The 18,899-nt window shown below is 38.0% G+C and overlaps 1 protein-coding gene across 1 annotated transcript; it reads right to left on the bottom strand.

The window, feature by feature from the left end:
- Nucleotides 1–822: 822 nt before the first annotated feature.
- Nucleotides 823–18,177, bottom strand: LOC127631391 (cullin-5-like). Its single transcript, XM_052109498.1, has 18 exons — nucleotides 18,045–18,177; nucleotides 17,849–17,948; nucleotides 16,729–16,905; nucleotides 16,496–16,637; nucleotides 16,230–16,375; nucleotides 15,133–15,213; nucleotides 14,905–14,998; nucleotides 10,905–11,035; nucleotides 10,506–10,613; nucleotides 9,333–9,397; nucleotides 9,036–9,168; nucleotides 8,735–8,866; nucleotides 8,479–8,602; nucleotides 7,162–7,337; nucleotides 6,909–7,070; nucleotides 5,567–5,685; nucleotides 5,312–5,435; nucleotides 823–3,060 (listed from the first exon to the last, which is right to left on the bottom strand). Exons 1-18 carry the CDS (start codon nucleotides 18,113–18,115, stop codon nucleotides 2,866–2,868), a joined length of 2,280 nt encoding a protein of 759 aa, XP_051965458.1. The 5' UTR covers nucleotides 18,116–18,177; the 3' UTR covers nucleotides 823–2,865.
- Nucleotides 18,178–18,899: the final 722 nt, after the last annotated feature.

Genomic DNA, 18,899 nt, shown 5'->3' with positions numbered 1-18,899 from the left:
AGATCAATATTTATGTTCTTTTTTACTATAAATTCTCCTCACTACCCAACAAGTGGCGATATACACAAATATGTGAATCGCCAAAAGCAAAATGTGAAAGTTAAAATTTAGAGTAAAAAAAAAAGAACTTAAATGTTGATCAGTTTGTCACCCACACTTATATCTCTTATGCTGACTTTATGTGATTTTAGAGCTTCAAAATTTGGTATTCACTTGCATTGTGAGGACCTACAGCTGAATTATTCTTCTAAAAATCTTTGTGTTCTGCAGAAGAAAGTCATACACAGCTGAGATACACATCACATGAGGGTGAGTAAACAATGACAGAATTTTCATTTTTGGGTAAACTATCCCTTTAAGGACTGTTAAAGGTTCAAAAAAGTTAAGCTGAATCGACATCATTTGTAGCATAACATTGATTCCCTCAAAAATAATTGGCTCTTCCCACATTTATTTACAAATGCACAAATGTAAGTTCCAGTAAGGCACTTACAATGGAAGTAAATGGTGCCAGTACATGAACGCAGGCTACGTTTTTACTGTGATAAAATCAGGGATGGCTATTTTTGGATATAACCTTACACAGATAAGGTTAGTAAGTGATTTTACCACACTGAAGTCGTGTCAACACATGTAATGTTGTTTTATTGCCATGCTTTTGGAACAATGATCATTTTAACGTTTAAGTACTGGTCCCATTTACTTCCATTATAACTGCCTTGCTGTTACCGCAATTCATATTATATATATATATATATATATATATATATATATATATATATATATATATATATATATATATATATAGAGATGAGTAAAAAAAAAAAATTCCATGGAAATCAAAGTTATGACACAAATACTGTTGATTGAGCTTAACTTGTATTAAACCTGGAATATTCCATTAAATGCTGATAATAAATGGAAATAATTGGAACACTTCTCTTTTGATTATATTAGACATTAGATCAACATGCACAAGCTTTTGTTCAGACAGTGCGAGACACTGGACAGCATTCAACTGTTTATGCCTGATGTCAGTCACAAGGCTCCCTCAAAGTGATTGATTGGGATAGATCACCCAACAATTAACAATCTGTCATTATTTACTCACCCTCATGTTGTTCCAAACCTGTATGACTCTCTTCTGCAGAACACAAAAGCAGTTTGTTAGCCTCAGTCGCCATTCACTTGCATTTAATTTTATTCCCATTCAATGAAAGCAAATGGTGACTGAGGCCGTTAGTCTGCTGAGCTTCATACGGAGGACAGACATGGATTGGAACAACAGGTGGGCGAGTAAATTATGACATAATTTACATAATAGGTTGACTGTCCCTTTAAAAACCACTAGACAAATTACATCCTAGAATTAGAGGCAAATCATTTCAGGATTGTACAGATTCTCTGAAAGAGGTTTAAATTGGAAAAATCATTATAATATCTCCCACATTATTTGTATTTTCTTTAAATTTGCCTTCTCATGGTCTACTTTGGCACCGTGTGATTAGCAAGGGCTATGAGCCGCTAATGAACACCGACAAAACCTACTCTTAAAATAACTCTCCTGCCCTACTTTACTTTAGTTGGAGCTTCAATAGGACTCCATTAACTCTGTGCTTTAGAGGTTGTGATGGGGGAATAAAGAAAATATATCAGTCAGCATCTCAGTTGTAACCTGAAACTGATAACGCCGCCCATCTCCACTTGCTTCTGCATGAAGTAAACACTAATTAAACAAAATTGTGACTACATTACACTGACGTTCTTGGCTTGGCTCACAAATACATGTCAAAGAGACATTTGATACCACTATGTGAGCCTGTTTCTCCCTGCAGACCTTGACCATGGATATATGGATGGGAAGGTTTTTGTGACGTCGTAGAAGATGTCTTGAACCACACTCGCTGACTCTTTCCTGGTAATTACGATATAGTTCACCTAAAAATTAAAAATCTGTCATCATTTACTCATCCTCTTGTTGTTCCAAACCCATATGACTTTCTTCTGTGGAACACTAACGGAGATGTTTGGCAGAATGTTAGTTTCAGTCACCATTCACTTTCAATGCGTCTTTTTTTTTTTTTTTTTTACACAAGAAAAGTGAACTAACAAAAAAGAAAACCTGTACAGTGGATGAGTAAATGATGACAGAATTTCCATTTATGGGTGAACAATCCCTTTAAACCCAGAATAACTTGTGGTGTAAACTCTGAATACAGAGTTTTTCTGTCTGAATGTGACAGAAAAGAAAACCCAAAGACCTACAAAACAATCCAAATAAACCATGCAGACATATTGTGGCAGAGAATGTGAAAAGTGCTAATGCTAGTCCTCGTCCTGGTTCACACTCCTCAGTGACTCAGTTGTTGGCGTGCATGGCCAGGTGTTGTACAATAACAGCGAGACATCGCTCACCCGGCCTGTGTGCCAAGGATGGGTAGACGTGAATGCAGACGGAAGATTCGGGAGGGAAAAACACTCTTTACACAGCAAACACAAAAATTCCTTGGATGATTGTGACATGTCCACTGACAGCATGCTGCTGGAGATCAACACATATAAAAGGCAAAACGCCCACCATGCATACTGACTACCAATGGCAAAAATAGAATCCTTTTAGTCTTTTTTTTTTAAATATCTCCTATCCTCATCTTGTGTGTCGTCACTGTAAGGTAAGGCAGGGATTACATTTTTTAATTTAACTTCTCTGATGTGTGACTGTCAAGCTCATCACTATGCCAGAAGACCAGCAGACTAAGCAGTTTCCTCGAGATGTCACCATCCCTCCCTCGCTGCTGGTCCTCGTCAGGTACGTCATCATCATCCTAAGAACGGTTACGGATCATCTCTGGGGTCATTTATGTGCTACGCCATGTAGGTGAAGGTGTTAATGTCTGTCTCGTCTCTCTTGATGTACTTGTGCTCAATGAGCCACTCGATCTGTTCTTTGATCATCTTCTTCTGAGGGAGGAACATGTTCTTAAGGATCTCCACCAGTTCTGTCTGCAGCTGGGCGTTCGTGATCTTCTTACGCATCTTCATGATTTGAATGATGGCCTCCTGAAGGACATGGTAACGTATGGGTAGAAAAAAAGAAAGAAAATTAGTAACAAGTTGTTATGAAGCAACCAAATTGATTGGGCGATACATATTCGTGAATATGGCAGTATGGGGGTGGTAACACTTTCAGCATGCAAAATTGTCACCGCAACGGAGACGATATTGTGTCATGCGCAAGGGCTTCTGGTTTTAATAAATAAATTACAAATAAGATTTAAAACAGAGCTGTTGAAGTTAATGCATGTGATTAAAAATGTTTAACGTGTTTATTCTCTTAAATTGGGATTAACGCAGTTACCAATTTTCACATTATATTCTGACCATTTTGTTCAGCTCCATGTGAGTTCAAAACACTGGTTGATGTAGGGCAGAACCTTTGTGATGTGTCTGGGATCATTACACAGATGCACACACCATAAACACACAACAGTGATCCCCTGTCAGTGATTAAATGATGGAGAAAGAACCTCTTAACCGTAATTTGTTGTACAAAACAAACCCACATGGGACCTGTGAAAAGCCGCATTCACATGATCCGCTGGAGTGATGCATCAGCGTTTTCCCGGCATTGCATTGCGCTTCCATCTTACTGGACAATTTGGATGAAATATTACATGGACAGTGCAAGTGCATAGAGCAAAAAAATACGTTCACTGCAGCGCTTTTCATGTGGAGTTCAAAGTGGCAAATCATGTGATAACAGCGTCACGATTTCTGTATCGAAGAGGATAGCCACGATTAATATTATAGAGGATTCGAGTTTAAGAGATTTAATGCCCACTGAAATGAAAATGCAAACTACGAGGACTAGATATTTAAATTAGTCAACCTTGCATTTAATACTACGGGAATGTTTAATGTTACTTAAATAGCATTTTAATGCATTTATATCTTTATACTGTGGAATACTTTGTTAGTTAAATGTTATTGCTACGTATTGTTTTATTTTCTTGTCCAAGAAGGAACTTCATGCATTTTGCACTTTCAAAATCTGTGATTAACTATGAAAAGTCATATGATTAATCACAATTAAATATTGTAATCGACTGACAGCACCAATTATAATTATAGCTCCCCTTTTCTTCCCAATTTGGAATTCCCAATGCGCTCTAAGTCCTTGTGGTGGCGCGGTTACTCGCCTCAATCCGGGTGGTGGAGGACTAATCTCAGTTGCCTCCGCACCTGAGACCGTCAATCCATGCATCTTATCACAGGGCTCGTTGAGTGCGTTATCACGGAGACATAGTGCATGTGGAGGCTTCAAACTATTCTCCACGGCATCCTCACACAACTCACCACGCGCCCCACCGAGAATGAGAACCACAAGGAGGTTACCCCATTTGACTCTACCCTGCCTAGCAACTGGGCCAAATTGGTTGCTTAGGAGACCTGGTTGGAGTCACTCAGCACACCCTGGATTTGATGTTGTGACTCCATGTGTGGTAGTCAGCAGCAATACTCGCTGAGCCACCCAGGCCTCACTAATTTAAATTCTTGATATATATTGTCAACTCACTTTCCTGCAACAGTAAAAAACTTGCAACTTTGAAATGTGTACCAAGAGATTAGTGTGACATTTTGATTTTCTGACTTCCGGATTCACAGGTCAGAGTTCACCAAACTTGGACTTTCAAATGTAGGAGCAGCAGTTCGGAAGCATTTAAATGGGAGTGAATGGACGCAAAGTGTAGTGTGAGGGCACCTTTAAATTTGGACAGTAAGCTTTCATGGAAATTAGACTAGTTTCACAATTCTCCTTGCCTCATGACTTACAAGTAGGAGTTTGTTAAATCAGGAATGTATTAATAGCATCTGATTAAAACTTCAGTAGCAAGGCGTAAGTTTAAACAGCATGTTTAAGTAAATTATTTCAAAACAATGATTCAACGATTAATTTGTTTCATTACTCAATAATGTCCCTGTGTGCCATAAAACTTAATAAATTATAAAAAATTATTCTTCCTTACATTCATTCAAATCAAAACAGTGTGGAAGAAATTATTTAGAACTACATTTTGATTATAATTTATTTCTTGCATAAAACATTTTTAATTTACTTGGCAACAATGGCTGTTCAGCTGAAGTGATGGTTCCTCTTATTGAAGAAAAACAAACAAAAAAAACAAACTTTTAAGCCAATTCAAAGCAAATACATAAACATTCAGATACAAATTGGGAAAAGTTATGATTTTTTTTCAGCTAGATCACCCAGCCATAACTAGTAATGATTATTATTTTTCAAGTGCAGTACCTGTGTTCTTAATATTCTAAGCTGGACAATGCCTTCATTCTCCTCTTCTCTCATTCGCTCTGTCGTCAGCTGCAATCGACCAATCAGGTTTATCTTCCCCCTCTTCTGAACCTTGGAGTTTTTTCTGAGGATACATTTTTTTTACTCTCTCTCACATTTAAAAGCAGAGCAATTTCTGTCAAAGTAGTTAAACGAGTCAACTTTTTACAATTGACCAAAAGACAAAACGCTGAACAGGAGATGAAATAGTCTTACATTAAGGAGAATTCCTGGTTAACGAAAAACAATGTACTGTCTGTGAAGTCTTTAGGAGAGCTCACTTGAGGTTCATATAACAGCACTTGGCGTTTGAGCTTTGGGAAGGCAACAAGAGACTGTAGAAAAAGAGAAAAAGAACAAGTCAACTGAAGTCAAAACATCAGTACAAAAATAAAAACGGAATGAAAATCAACATTTAATATCAAATGACGAGCGTTATTCAGAAGCTAATACAAAGAAAACACTTCAGATATTGAAATGAGTGTTTATAAGCTCTTATTATCTAACTGTTCTACATGCTTCTTATTGTAACATCTCAGTCGGACCCTAAAACTCAAAGGTGTGCTTCAGGGAGTCATCATAGGAAGCAGGACATTTACATTTCATATTACATTACATATTCAGTAGTCAGCCACTTAGGCTGCCCTGATGAATGACGCCAGTATGTGGAGGTTAGCCGCCAACAACAACAGAAATTATTTATATACCAGTCTTAAAGGAACAGTTCATCCAAAAATGAAATTTTTCACATCATTTACACACCCTCATGCCATCCCGGATGTCTATGACTTTTTCTTCTGCAGACACAAATGAAGATTTTTAGAAGAATATTTAATCTCTGAAGGACCACACAGTGCAAGTGAATGGGTTCCGGAATACTGAATCTCCAAAAACCACATAAAGGCAGCATAAAAGTTATTCATACTACTCCATTGGTTTAATCCATGTCTTCAGAAGTGATATGATAGGTCTGGGTGAGAAACAAATCAATATTTAAGTCCTTTTTATTCTAACTGCTCCTCTCTGCCCAGAAGGTGGCGATATGCAAGAAGAATGTGAATCGCCAAAAACTAAAGAATGTGACAGTGGGGATTTAAAGTAAAAACAGGACTTAAATACTTCTCCGTTTCTCACTCATACCTATCATATTGCTTCAGATGATATAACCACTGGAGTTGTATGGATTACTTACATGCTGACTTTGGTGACCAAAACTTTGAAGCTCATAAATCACAATCACTTGCATTGTGAGATATTCTTTTAAAAATAATAATTTGTGTTCAGCAAAAGAAAAATACAAATCTGGGACAGCATGAGGGTGAGTAAATAATGAGACAATTTTTATTTTCTGGTGAACTATCCCTGTGAAGATCCAGTAGCCCATTTAAAGGGTTAGAGAGAAAGAGCGAGAGATAGAGATGGTGGAAAATGAGCATGTAAAACTAAATTTCATCTGTTTTTGGTTACAAAAAAAAACTTAACTAACATTAGAAGTAAAAAAATAAAATATCCCAAAGAGTGGAATGTAGTCCCTGTGACACTCTGCTCAAAGTCTTACCCAGAGAGTTCGTCTCAGTTCAGCATCAGGCAGCTCAGTGGCAAGTTTCAGATTCTCAAAGCTGATCTTCTCTCTGGGTCTTTGGTTCCAGGCAAAAAGTACAGCCAACTGAAAGGTCGTCACCTCTAGGTCATACTGCCCTACTTCATTCTTGAATGTGATCTAGCACAGACATAAAGCAGACTAACTGATTAGCTGTAAGTTGCAACCAATTATCATTGCAAATTACAACAAAACAAAGCAAAAAACGTACAATGCCATTGGACATGAGGTGGTGCCAGTGGAGCTTGCGGCCGCTGTGGTTCTTTTTGTAGAAGTCCTCCACCTCAGGGATGAGATCTTCCAGCTCAGTGGGCAAAGATACAAACACCTTTTCTGAGCTGCGTGACCATGCTCCAGCATTCAAGATCTTTATATTCACAGAGTCCGCTGTATTACACAAAGAGCGTCAAATAAACCTTGGAAATGGCTCGCCATACCGAAAACATTTTATTACATTGTAAGCCTTAATTGCGAAAGCCTTTTTTGGTGGAGTGGATTGTGAGTGGCAAATGCTTTGGGAGAGGTGTTTATTGCTTTTGGAAAAGGTCATAAGGCATAAGTGTATTACTCTCTGCTGACTCAAGTTTTGCTTTGCCCCAAACTTTGTATTTTGTGCAAACAAATTTATAAAAAATTGGGTTTTGACAAGTGAAATGATTGGCAGACAAGTCATAAGGGGTTGGAAGTTCAACGGAGTGCCATCATTTCAGAGTGGTGTGCAGAGACAGGGAGGGTGGCAGTGTTTGTAGAAGAGGTATCAAGAGCATTGGGTAATTTGGACTTGTTTATGGGAAAGTGGGGCAGATATTTGCCATTTTTGGAGGGCTCTCAGGGAGGGGACATTGGAGAGAGAGAAATAGAGGTTATTTGTGTGATTATTATATTTTATTTACTTAATTATTTTATTTTTAATATTTGTTTTTGTAGTCTATAATTATGTGCTGTTCTTATGGGTGGGGTTGTGGGGTAGTAATAGAGGGGGTCAAGTCTTGATTCTGTTTGTATATGTTCTTGCTTTTATGTGTTAATATAGGAATCAATAAAAACAAAAGGTATCTGAAAAAAATATATATTTTATCATATTCACAAAAACAATGACATGAAATTAAGTAAACTAGGAAAGCTAGGCTTAACATATGTGAAATATCAAAAGAAAAAAGACCATTGTTATAGAAGCACATTCCCTGAAATGTATGCATCTTTTTCAATTCCAGAGGCGATGCTCATTACTGCAGTAGTGATTATGCTACAAAGGATGATTTTAAGAAATAAAAGTTATAATATCAGTGATTTAACAAAACAACCGCATATTCGGCAGAAACCAAAGTATTTATCCCTGTTCTGAAATGCAATTATGATATAAATACCAAAATGGAAGGACATATGAGACGGCCATTGACAAAGCACATCAGAGTATACGTATATTATATATACACCATATATACAGTGTGTGTGTGTGTGTGTGTATATATATATATATATAATACGCATGTTATTCATGAACAAACTGTGCCTGCAAGTCACCTACCTGGCAAAGCCAGCTTGTTGTGTTTGTGCATCTCCTTGAAAACCTGGTTAAGATCTTCAGACACTTTGATGTCCTGGAACATTCTAGCCAGCTTGTTCACATAGTCAGCAGGCATACCAACTTCCTGTAACATGACACATTGAAAGAAAAAGGTGTTTTAAGCACCCTGGCTAAAAATGTACCATTTTATATAATATCCTGTACATAAAGAGATTTAAAACAACTGTATTTCAGTCACTCGTTATCTTGTTCTCACCCTGAGCCACTCGACCATGTTCTCCTCAATTTCACTGTCCGCTGATATATCCAGGATCAGACGCCTTGTCAAATGAGCTTTGTGGTACCTCATGAACACATCCTTGTTCTGGACATATTTTAGCACAAGTAGCTACAGGAAGCAAGAAATCATGCACTTAATAGATACATCTTAGGAGATGAATTTCAATATGTAGAGAAATTATTTGCGTCCACATGTCATTTCCATTTAAGGTCTGCTTTTGAGAATTAGTCAAACGTGAAAACCACTTGTCGTGCTACAAAACACTTGAGTGCCTCACCACTTCCTTTAGCTTGAGCTCTATCTCCTCTGAAGTCAGCTTTTTGCTTAGTGGCGTCTTTCTTAGCAGCATGTCACAATAGTTGGCTAGCAGCTCTGGACACTTCGACTCTGGTTGTGTTTTGAGACCCACCCTGCATGTAAGTGTTTAGAAACATGAATAAATCCCAGTAAACACCATACTGAAAATTATGTAACAAACATACCAACACAAACTCCATCAGTGAAGAAAGCACAATGATTTTGTGCATCTCACTAAAATTAATGAACATAAGACCAGAAGTCAGCCGTTACTTACCCCTTCTGTTTCAATGGCAGCTCCAACTTAAATATTGTGGCATCATTCACAACTGCTTTGTATGCCTGGGTGGTGAATTAAAAACTGTGCATCATGCTTCTTTGTTAAACAACAGGTATGTGAGATATGCTTTGGACAATTAATTTCCATTACTTTTCCAGTTGCTTGTGATTACTAGATCACTATTTTTAAACATAATTTCATAGAGACAGCATTAAAAAAAGAGCCTATCAAATTCAATATTTTAGAGCTGAGTGTAACCACAGAAATGTTTCATCACTGTAATTTCAATTACTTTTTAAGATTTTTTTTTATATGACTGTCTATATAGAGAGCCAAATTTCTTAAAATTAAACAAAAATATTTAAATAAATTATTAAATACACTATTTATACCATCAAGTAGTTTAATTCATCCATTTTTGGGTAGCATCAGCTTTGGGTTGAGTTTCAGCTAAATCTTTGCATCTTTTAATTTTCAGGGTTACAGTTATTGACAAGTCATTCACACAAGTTCTAGGGGCCATTGACACAGGACGTACATGTTTTTATATCTATCAGCACTGTTTCGGAATAGTTTTTCTATGTCAACAAGCGATAGAACATCTTTGATTTCTGTTGCGACAAGTCTGATTTTTCAGCATCTTGTGTCATGAGGCCAGGGATTTTTAAAGTCGTGTCAAGTTTAAAGAAATTTAGACACATGCATGCTATGCCATTTTGTGCTGCATCTAGCTTTTTAATGCATGTGAACTGACCCTTAGGGAGTCAAATTTAGAAAATGAAAAGAGCAAAGCTTGCGCATAAGTTAAAGTCAGCCCAAAGGAAGTTAAAATTGGACACAAAATAAGTCAAATTAAAAGAAACATTTATTGATTTAATAGTTTTCAATGATTTTAATATGATTTATTGAAATATTTAACTTCTTTATTTAATTTTGAAATATTTTGCCCTCCATATGTCCAAGACGTAGAACTGTCATGGAAATCACAATTTAAAATACTTTCCATGGTTTTCCATGAGCATTGAATTGCAGTTCCCATTTTTAGAGCAATCAACAGTGTTATAATGGAGTTCTTGTTACATAACCTAATTTTGTACTAATTTTGTGTCATCACAGATATTTGGAAAACATCTGGGGTGTGAGAATGAATATGGACGGCACAACACTCACTTTATCTCTGGCCGTCAAGAATCGTGGATCATCCTGGAACGCTTCCTTCACTAATTTACTAAAGCGATTGAACAGAGTCAGAAGCTGCTCCACATACTTCTCAGAGTCCTGATGAGAAACACACAAACAAGAATTTATACACAAATCCAGCATAGATGTGTCCTAAAGGCTAATATGTGTTTGTGTTCTGCAGAAGAAAGGAAGTCATACACATCTGGGATGGCATGAGGATGAGTAAATGATGAAAGAATTTTCTATTTTGGGTGAACTACTACTTTCACACAATATTAAATGATTATTTTAACACACTAACAATTCCAAGTAATAACTTCAATAAGTAAAACACATATCAAGGAGGAAGCCAGCAAAATGTGATATTTTTGTAAATGTGGTGCTCACAGATGTGATGGTCTCGGCAGCAGCCACCATGTCTGCCAGTCCAGCACTGATGATGTGATCCTCCAGATCTTTCAGCATGGGCTCTATCCCATTGGGCACTTTATCCATGAGCGAGAACATGAGGTGAAGCCCTGGGAGTAGGTTAGAAGGTTTCAAAGTATATATTTATAGATATAGTTGATCCATAAATCACAGTGGATATAAAAAGTCTACACACCCCTGTTAAATTGCAGGTTTTTGAGATGTAAAAAAATTAATCCAAGATAAATCATGTCAGATCTTTTTCCACCTTTAATGTGATAAATGCAATCAACCAAATTCAAGTGAACAACAAACACAAACTTTTTAGGAGAAAAAAAAAAGAATTAAAAAACCTGTTGCATAAGTGTGTACACCCCTTAACTTAAGCTGGATCTACACGAGCTGATTTTTCCAAATGATTTTCAGGCGTTAGCATCATTAACATAATAATGACTGTCTGGACTCCCAGCTAAGTTAATGCCTTGAAACACTGAAAATACACATCTGGCTTCCTTGAAATGATCACTGGCTGTTGGTGAGGCAGGAACATGCCACCAAGGCAGTGACCAATGAGTGCAGCTCATATATAAAATGTTTTTTGCCGGAGGACGGAAGTGATTTTTTTCTGCAGAAAAAGCACCTTATATTGTTTTACTTTTTGTACACACTTGTTAGGCATAGCACTAATGCTTGATCTGATAACACAAAAAGAGTAAAAAACAATAACAGTAAATGTCATAAACGTTGTGTACCAGATTAAGTGGTTTTTCAATTAATTGCCAAATTTAAATATATATTTAAGAAAATGTCTTTAAAAATAGAGCCAAACCGTTTTTTGAATCAACAAAAGGTTAGGTTATAGAATGATGCCTTTTAAATTAGTTTTTTGACTATTTGAAAACTTTTTCGTTGTGATTGAAAAGTCAAGGAACATGTTTGCCACCCTATTTTGATAATGACCTGTCTACTTAATCATTATTGCAAAATAAACCTGTCCAAGGTGACAATACATTGCCTAGCTTCAATGAATATTGTTTTATAAACTTTCACATGTGTACCAGTAAGTAAAAGCAACTGTTATGGCCACATTCTTACCTTCAATTCCCGCTGAAGAACTGCCAAGCCATATTGTCCACGTGTGGACCATTAAGTGTGGTTTTGCCCAACACTTTCGGCGCGTGTGGACCATTAAGTGTGGTCTTGCCCAACACTTTCGGCGCGTGTGGACCATTAAGTGTGGTCTTGCCCAACACATTCGGCGCGTGTGGACCATTAAGTGTGGTCTTGCCCAACACTTTCGGCGCGTGTGGACCATTAAGTGTGGTCTTGCCCAACACTTTCGGCGCGTGTGGACCATTAAGTGTGGTCTTGCCCAACACTTTCGGCGCGTGTGGACCGTTAAGTGTGGTCTTGCCCAACACTTTCGGGCGCTGTGGACCGTTAAGTGTGGTCTTGCCCAACACTTTCGGGCGCTGTGGACCGTTAAGTGTGGTCTTGCCCAACACTTTCGGGCGCGTGTGGACCGTTAAGTGTGGTCTTGCCCAACACTTTCGGGCGCTGTGGACCGTTAAGTGTGGTCTTGCCCAACACTTTCGGGCGCTGTGGACCGTTAAGTGTGGTCTTGCCCAACACTTTCGGCGCGTGTGGACCGTTAAGTGTGGTCTTGCCCAACACTTTCGGCGCGTGTGGACCGTTAAGTGTGGTCTTGCCCAACACTTTCGGCGCGTGTGGACCATTAAGTGTGGTCTTGCCCAACACTTTACGGTGCTTTTTATTCTTTCTGCATGTAACCAGAAATAATAAAAAAGAAACTGCATTCGCCGCAGCAAGCTGTTCGTGTTTGACCGTGTGTACACTTTTCGCGCAAAGGCGGTGCTTTTGCACTTATTTCCACAAGCTTCAGGTTGACTGGCTGCGAAAATGGACCAGTGACAGTGAAGTATTGAGAAAAGTCAAAGGCAGTCATTAAGTGTGACACATTCCCTCCATTTTTAATCAGTAAATGTGACAGGCTCACTGACTAGGAGGGCAAGATTAGTGAAAACAGTCAATAAGTGTGACAACCCCCTACCAATTAGAGTTGTTCAGAGTCTGCAAGTGTAGAGCCAGCTGAATACTTGATTTTGGTCTGTGCTCTGACTGGGTCGTTCCAAAATGTCGATCTTCTTCTGCAGCCATTTCTTTGCTGACTTAGATTTGTGTTTAGGGTCATTATCATGCTGAAGGATGAAATTCCTCTTCAGCTTTCTAATGGAGGCCTGCAGGTTTTGTGCCAAAATTGACTGGCACTAGCCATGATAAATTCTATCTTGACTAGTGCCCCAGTCCCAGCTGAAGAGAAGCAGCCCCTTAGCACGATGCTTCCACCACCATGCTTCATTTATGGTGTTGTTTTGGTGATGAGCAGTCTTGTTTTTCCACCAAACATTCCTTTTAAAATTATGGCCAAAAAGTTCTATATCGGTTTCATCAGACCATAAAAGATTTTGCCACATAGTTTTGAGTGACTGGATAAATGTTTAGGGAAAATTGTGAGTAATGGCTTCCATTTTGCCATGGTGCCACCCAACCCCAAAGCCCAGAAATGTGAAGAATACAGGATATTTTTGTCACATGGAGTGAGGGACAAGTCCTAGCCGGATATTCTTGCAACTCCTTTAATGTTGCTGTAGGTCTCTTGACAGCCTCCCTGATATGTTTTCTTCTTGTTTTTTCATCAACCTTTGATGGGAGTCCTGCTTTTTGGAATTTCATTGTGGTGCCCCATTTTCTCCACTTGTTGAAGATTGCCTTCACAATGTTCCATGACACATCTAATGTTTCGAAAATTATTTTGTACCCCTTTCCTGATTATCTCTTCACACCGAGATCCTGTACATCCTTAGTAAGTTACTTGCGGACCATGGCTTAAGCAGTAAGATGCAATTAAGAAGATACCAAGAAAACCCTGCAGAAACAGGCCATTTTTATTTAGGGTTAATCAGCATCACTTAATTGATGACCGGAGGACTAAAATTACTTGTGAGTTTGAATGTGATTGGTCAATTCCAAAATGTTTTTTATTTGTATTTTTTCTGCTAAAAAGTTTGTGTTTGTTGTTCACTTGAATTTGGTTGATTGCATTTATCACATTAAAGGTGGAAAAAGATCTGACATGATTAATGTTGGATTCATTTTTTTAACATCTCAAAAACTTTTCACAATTTCACAAGGGTGTGTAAACTTTTTATATCCACTGTATATGCAAGGAATAATGTACATTCAGCCAATCATTACTATAAATTATGCTGCTTATTAAACGCCATGGCCATGAAATAATGTGTTGAGTTTAACATATTTTACCCACCATTTTCTATGTATACATGTCATTTGGTGAGATGCCATTTTTTTCCCTCCCCAATTTGGAATGCCCAATTCCCAATGCACTCTTAAGTCCTCATGGTGGTGTAGTGACTCGCCTCAATCCGGGTGGCAGAGGACAAATCTCAGTTTTGTCAATCCACGCATTTTATCACGTAGCTTACACTGAGACATACCGCACAGTGTGGAGGCTTCACACTATTATCCACAGCATCAACGCACAACTCTCCACGTGCCCCACTGAGAGTGAACCACATTATAGCGACCAAGAGAAGGTCACCCCATATGACTCTACCCTCCCTAGCAACCGGGCCAATTGGGTTGCCAAGGAGACCTGGCTGGAGTCACTCAGCATGCGCTGGATTCAAACTCGCTACTACAGGTGTGGTAGTCAGTGTCTTTGCTCGCTGAGCTACCCAGGCCACCGGTGGCTTGTCATTTTTAAGGTATTTTAATTATTAATGCTGTCGATACCATACAGTTTCAGTATTTTTTAATTGTTACTTATAATTGTTTACGTATTATCTTGCTCAACATGACAGATACACTTGGCACCAACTTACCTTATCAGCAAAATTTACTAAAACAAATCAGATTTTTAAACTAGTTTCATACTCACTGTCAGTCTCATTCCGTTTGATCATGCCTGGACATTCAGCCAAGATAGTTTCTTTAAATGACGTTACCAGTGCATTCACACAACATTCCATAAGCTGGAACAAAACATTTCATTATATCAAAACAATATATCTGACTATAACAAATTGAAGACACAATACATTTCTGTATTCTAATGTCATGCATTAAAAGTACAATGTAAAAATTGCATTAACTGTAATATACTCACTGCTTGTACAGAGTTACATTCACGCCGAGTCTCTAAATATCGTAGTGCACGTTTCTCCTCTTCCCTTAACTTAGCGTCTGCCTGTTAACAGAGACACATGAGGATATACACTCAATGAACACTTTATTAGCTGCACCTGTACACCTACGATTATCTAATCAGCCAATCGTGTGGCAGCAGTGCAGTGCATAAAATCATGCAGATACGGGTCAGGAGCTTCAGTTAATGTTCACATCAACCATCAGAATGGGAAACATTTTTTATTTCAGTGATTTCGAGGCATGATTGTTGGTGCCAGATGGACTGGTTTGTATATTTCTGTAACTGTTGATTTTCACACACAACAGTCTCTAAAATTACTCAGAATGGAGTAACAAAAACGTCCAGTGATCGTCAGTTTTGCGGATGGAAACGCCTTGTTGATGAAAAAGGTCAATGGAGAATGGCCAGACTGGTTGGAGCTGACAGAAAGGCTTTGGTAACTCAGATAACCACTCTGTACAATTGTATTGAGCAGAATAGCATCTCAGAATGCCCAACATGTCGAACCTTGAGGCGGATGTGCTACAAAAGCAGAGGACAACGTTGGGCACTTTATTAGGACAACAGTGTTACTTATTAAGTGCTCGGTGAGTGTATGACACATAAGAGTGCAAACACAAGGTGAAAATACATGCAGAATGTTAGCAAGAGGTGTAACTTTAACAAAGCAAAAATTGGCTGTACACTTTTAATCTGTACAGAAATTGGAGACTCGAAAATCCTTGGTCAAGCCCAGTGTTTAAAGATGAAGTGTGTAATTTCTGGGTCACTAACAGCAAAAACAACAAATGTTTTCAAATAGATTTACCGAGCACTCCTGTCCACCATTGCTCAAGCAAATAATATAGCCCTCCCACAATTACAAGCCATTGGTTGGAGTCAAAGTTGCTGTGCCACGCTGGTCAGGATGCCGAGGATGTTCTGATACTGCTACATTTTTGCAAATGTCTCTGCATATCAAGCTGGCATAAGGGAAAATATTTCAGCAAAAAAACTAAATTACCCACTTCACCTTTAAAGAGTCATCTCAAATAATAAACTCTAGCAGGGCGTACATATTTCATGTAGTTTTGTACTCCATTCTGTTGCAAATATGACGGTGCCTGGGTCCTGTAGAACCTCTCAGTAGAATCTAGGTAGGCCTTCTCAAAGTTATCCCTGTAGATCTGCAGCTTATCATCAGGATTGGAGCACAGGTTCACTGAGAAAAGATTGCAACAGACTTTTTGTTAACAATGATATCAAATATTCTAGGCTACACCCTGCTCCTGAAGGATGCTTTCTCTCCAAGTCTTTGAACTTTCACGATTTTCCGTCTTACCATAAGACTCTCTGACCCCGATGACCAGTTGCGAGTCAAACGCCTCTCCCAACCGTTCAGAATGGACTAACTTCATTGCACTATCCTGCAGTCTATTCTTGATATTGGAGAAAATGGATTCATTCCAAGTGTCCAGCATCAGCTGAAGAAAGACAACAATCAGACCAATTAATTAATCCCAATTCAAACAAAGGGACAAAGTGTGCAGAAACCATTTGTTTTATCCAGCTCACCTTCCTAACAATGCTGTCCTCCACGTTAGACTTCTTATTGCTGCCCTGTTTGCCCATCAGGGTGATCTCTAGCTGGCAGAAAGGTTTAGGTAGTATGTCACACTGCGTGAAGAACTTTCTCCACTCCACGATGTAAGCCTTGAGGAGCGCCGTGTCATCTTGATGACTTAGCACTCGCTAAACACCAATGGATTAGACCAACAATGAACAAGAATGTGAAAGCTGATTCAGCATCACTTACTGAAGTAAAAAATAGGTTTTAAGGATGCTCCGATATAAAATATGTGTGCCGATAATAGAGGTCGACCAATACTGGATTTGGCCGATACCGATAACTAAGGTGGTGGGAAAGGCAGATAACCTATTAATCAGCCGATAGTTTTTAAAATGTATTTATAGAATGTCAAAAAAAAAAAATTATTTCCTTACAATGACAGGCACAGACAAAGAGTCCTAAATGAAGAAATTCATACACAGTTTATAATTCAACCAGAATCCCAAAAATAAGACGAAAAGAATTAAGAGTTGGTGAATAATGTGGGCCTTTTAAGAATAAACAAAACTGAAACATACTGGCTACTCTTATTTTTAAATGACGAAATTATTCAAAACAAAATTGGCAACGATCTGCATATATTTTTGCAGATAATGATAGTTCCAAAAAGCAACTATCAGGACCGATTAATTAGTAAAACCGATATATCTGTCTACCTCTAGCCGATACGATATCCGATTGTTTGGAACAACATCTGCCAACACCAATAGTTTGGTAGTTCTGCTTTTATTATGCTACCTTATTTCACATCACTGATAATCATTTGCACAACTTAAGGCCCGGGAATACTTTTTTATAAATTACTTGTTTTTTCGAGGTCAACTGCATTGCCTTTAATAGTTTACCTGAAATTTGCATCATGCATATTGTGCTCTTCCTGCTGAGCAATGTGGACAACCAAAGTTTACTTTGGCCTTTAATCTAATCTGATCATCAGCCGTTATCAAACAATTGGCCGATATCCGATGGTCCAAATTATTGCTTTTATCGGCCGATACCAATGATTGTCAGATACATTGGATCACTTTGGATGAGCTTTTTATTCTCTCATTAAAAAGATCTTACCGCTTGGGCCTGCTTAATAAAATCTAAGATGTCCTCCTTGAGGGCCTGGTGGATCTTTGCTGGTCCTTTGTCATCCCAAAGACAAACTGCGTGAACATCTCTATTGCAATAGAAGAACAACAGTAGGTTAAAAATGGAAGGTAAAAACTCAGACTAAAAGGAAAAGAGTAAAATATTTGCACTCATTGGGCCTTACGAGAAGAGATCGAACCACTGCTGCTTAGTTACGGACTCTTGGCGAAGCAACTTAAGGACAATGGGACGCATCAGATCCCACTTGTCCTCAAACTGGAGGGATCCCTTGTTCTAAGGATATGGACATTCAAGAGGATAAATATTGTTAGAGAACAAGAGTATTCACGGAACAAGGTACTATGCGGCAGTGGCGTGCCAAGAGAAAACAGGGTGTGCAATAACTAAAGCACAATTAAGTGAAATATAATAAAATGACCATTAACAACCATTGCATCCATTTCTTTTTGGCTATAATTTTTTAAAGCTCTGTGATTAAATGGAGTAAGTTGCCCGGTTAATATTTAAATATATGAGGCTTAATATTTGCACCAAAAATTTTCAAATAATAATAATGCTTTGGAATGATTCATCATTATTTTCCAAAATGTGCTAATGACATAAATATAAATTATGGTACAATTAGCACAATACAAAAAAATAAGAAAAAAACACCACCAGGTTTTAGTTACATAAATTGGTTTAAAACCTTAATTTTGTTAAGGAAATGAATCAGTAATACATTGTGTTGAACAGAAGAATGCACAACCGTAAGAAGATTCAAAACGTTTTGTATTGATGGAGCACAGGGAGATTTGGTTCATAATAAAAAAAAGTAAATAATAATGCTGTTGTTACATTAATTATTAAGCCAATATAAATAAAGGATAATACCACGTCTGATATGAAGCAAACAGAAAAGCATTAATAAAAAAACAACAACAAAAAACAGTAAAGCGTAATATTTCATTTAGTGTACTCTGGTACCAAGTCGGTACTCAAACAAAAAAAAATGTTGATACCAGAATTTCTGAAGGTA

The sequence above is a fragment of the Xyrauchen texanus genome, chromosome 38 (assembly GCF_025860055.1).
Source record: "Xyrauchen texanus isolate HMW12.3.18 chromosome 38, RBS_HiC_50CHRs, whole genome shotgun sequence".
Lineage (NCBI taxonomy): Eukaryota > Metazoa > Chordata > Actinopteri > Cypriniformes > Catostomidae > Xyrauchen > Xyrauchen texanus.
This window is presented reverse-complemented; position numbering and strand designations above follow the sequence as displayed.

Bases quoted from the DNA above. Each gene is read 5' to 3' on its own strand.
- LOC127631391 (XM_052109498.1), bottom strand. From the start codon at position 18,115: ATGCGTCCCATTGTCCTTAAGTTGCTTCGCCAAGAGTCCGTAACTAAG. The intron at 7,338-8,478 runs GTAGGTGACTTG...TGTGTAATACAG, and splicing joins CAACAAGCTGGCTTTGCCAG to CGGACTCTGTGAATATAAAG. The intron at 5,686-6,908 runs GTAAGACTTTGA...CTTTTTCTACAG, and splicing joins AACTGAGACGAACTCTCTGG to TCTCTTGTTGCCTTCCCAAA.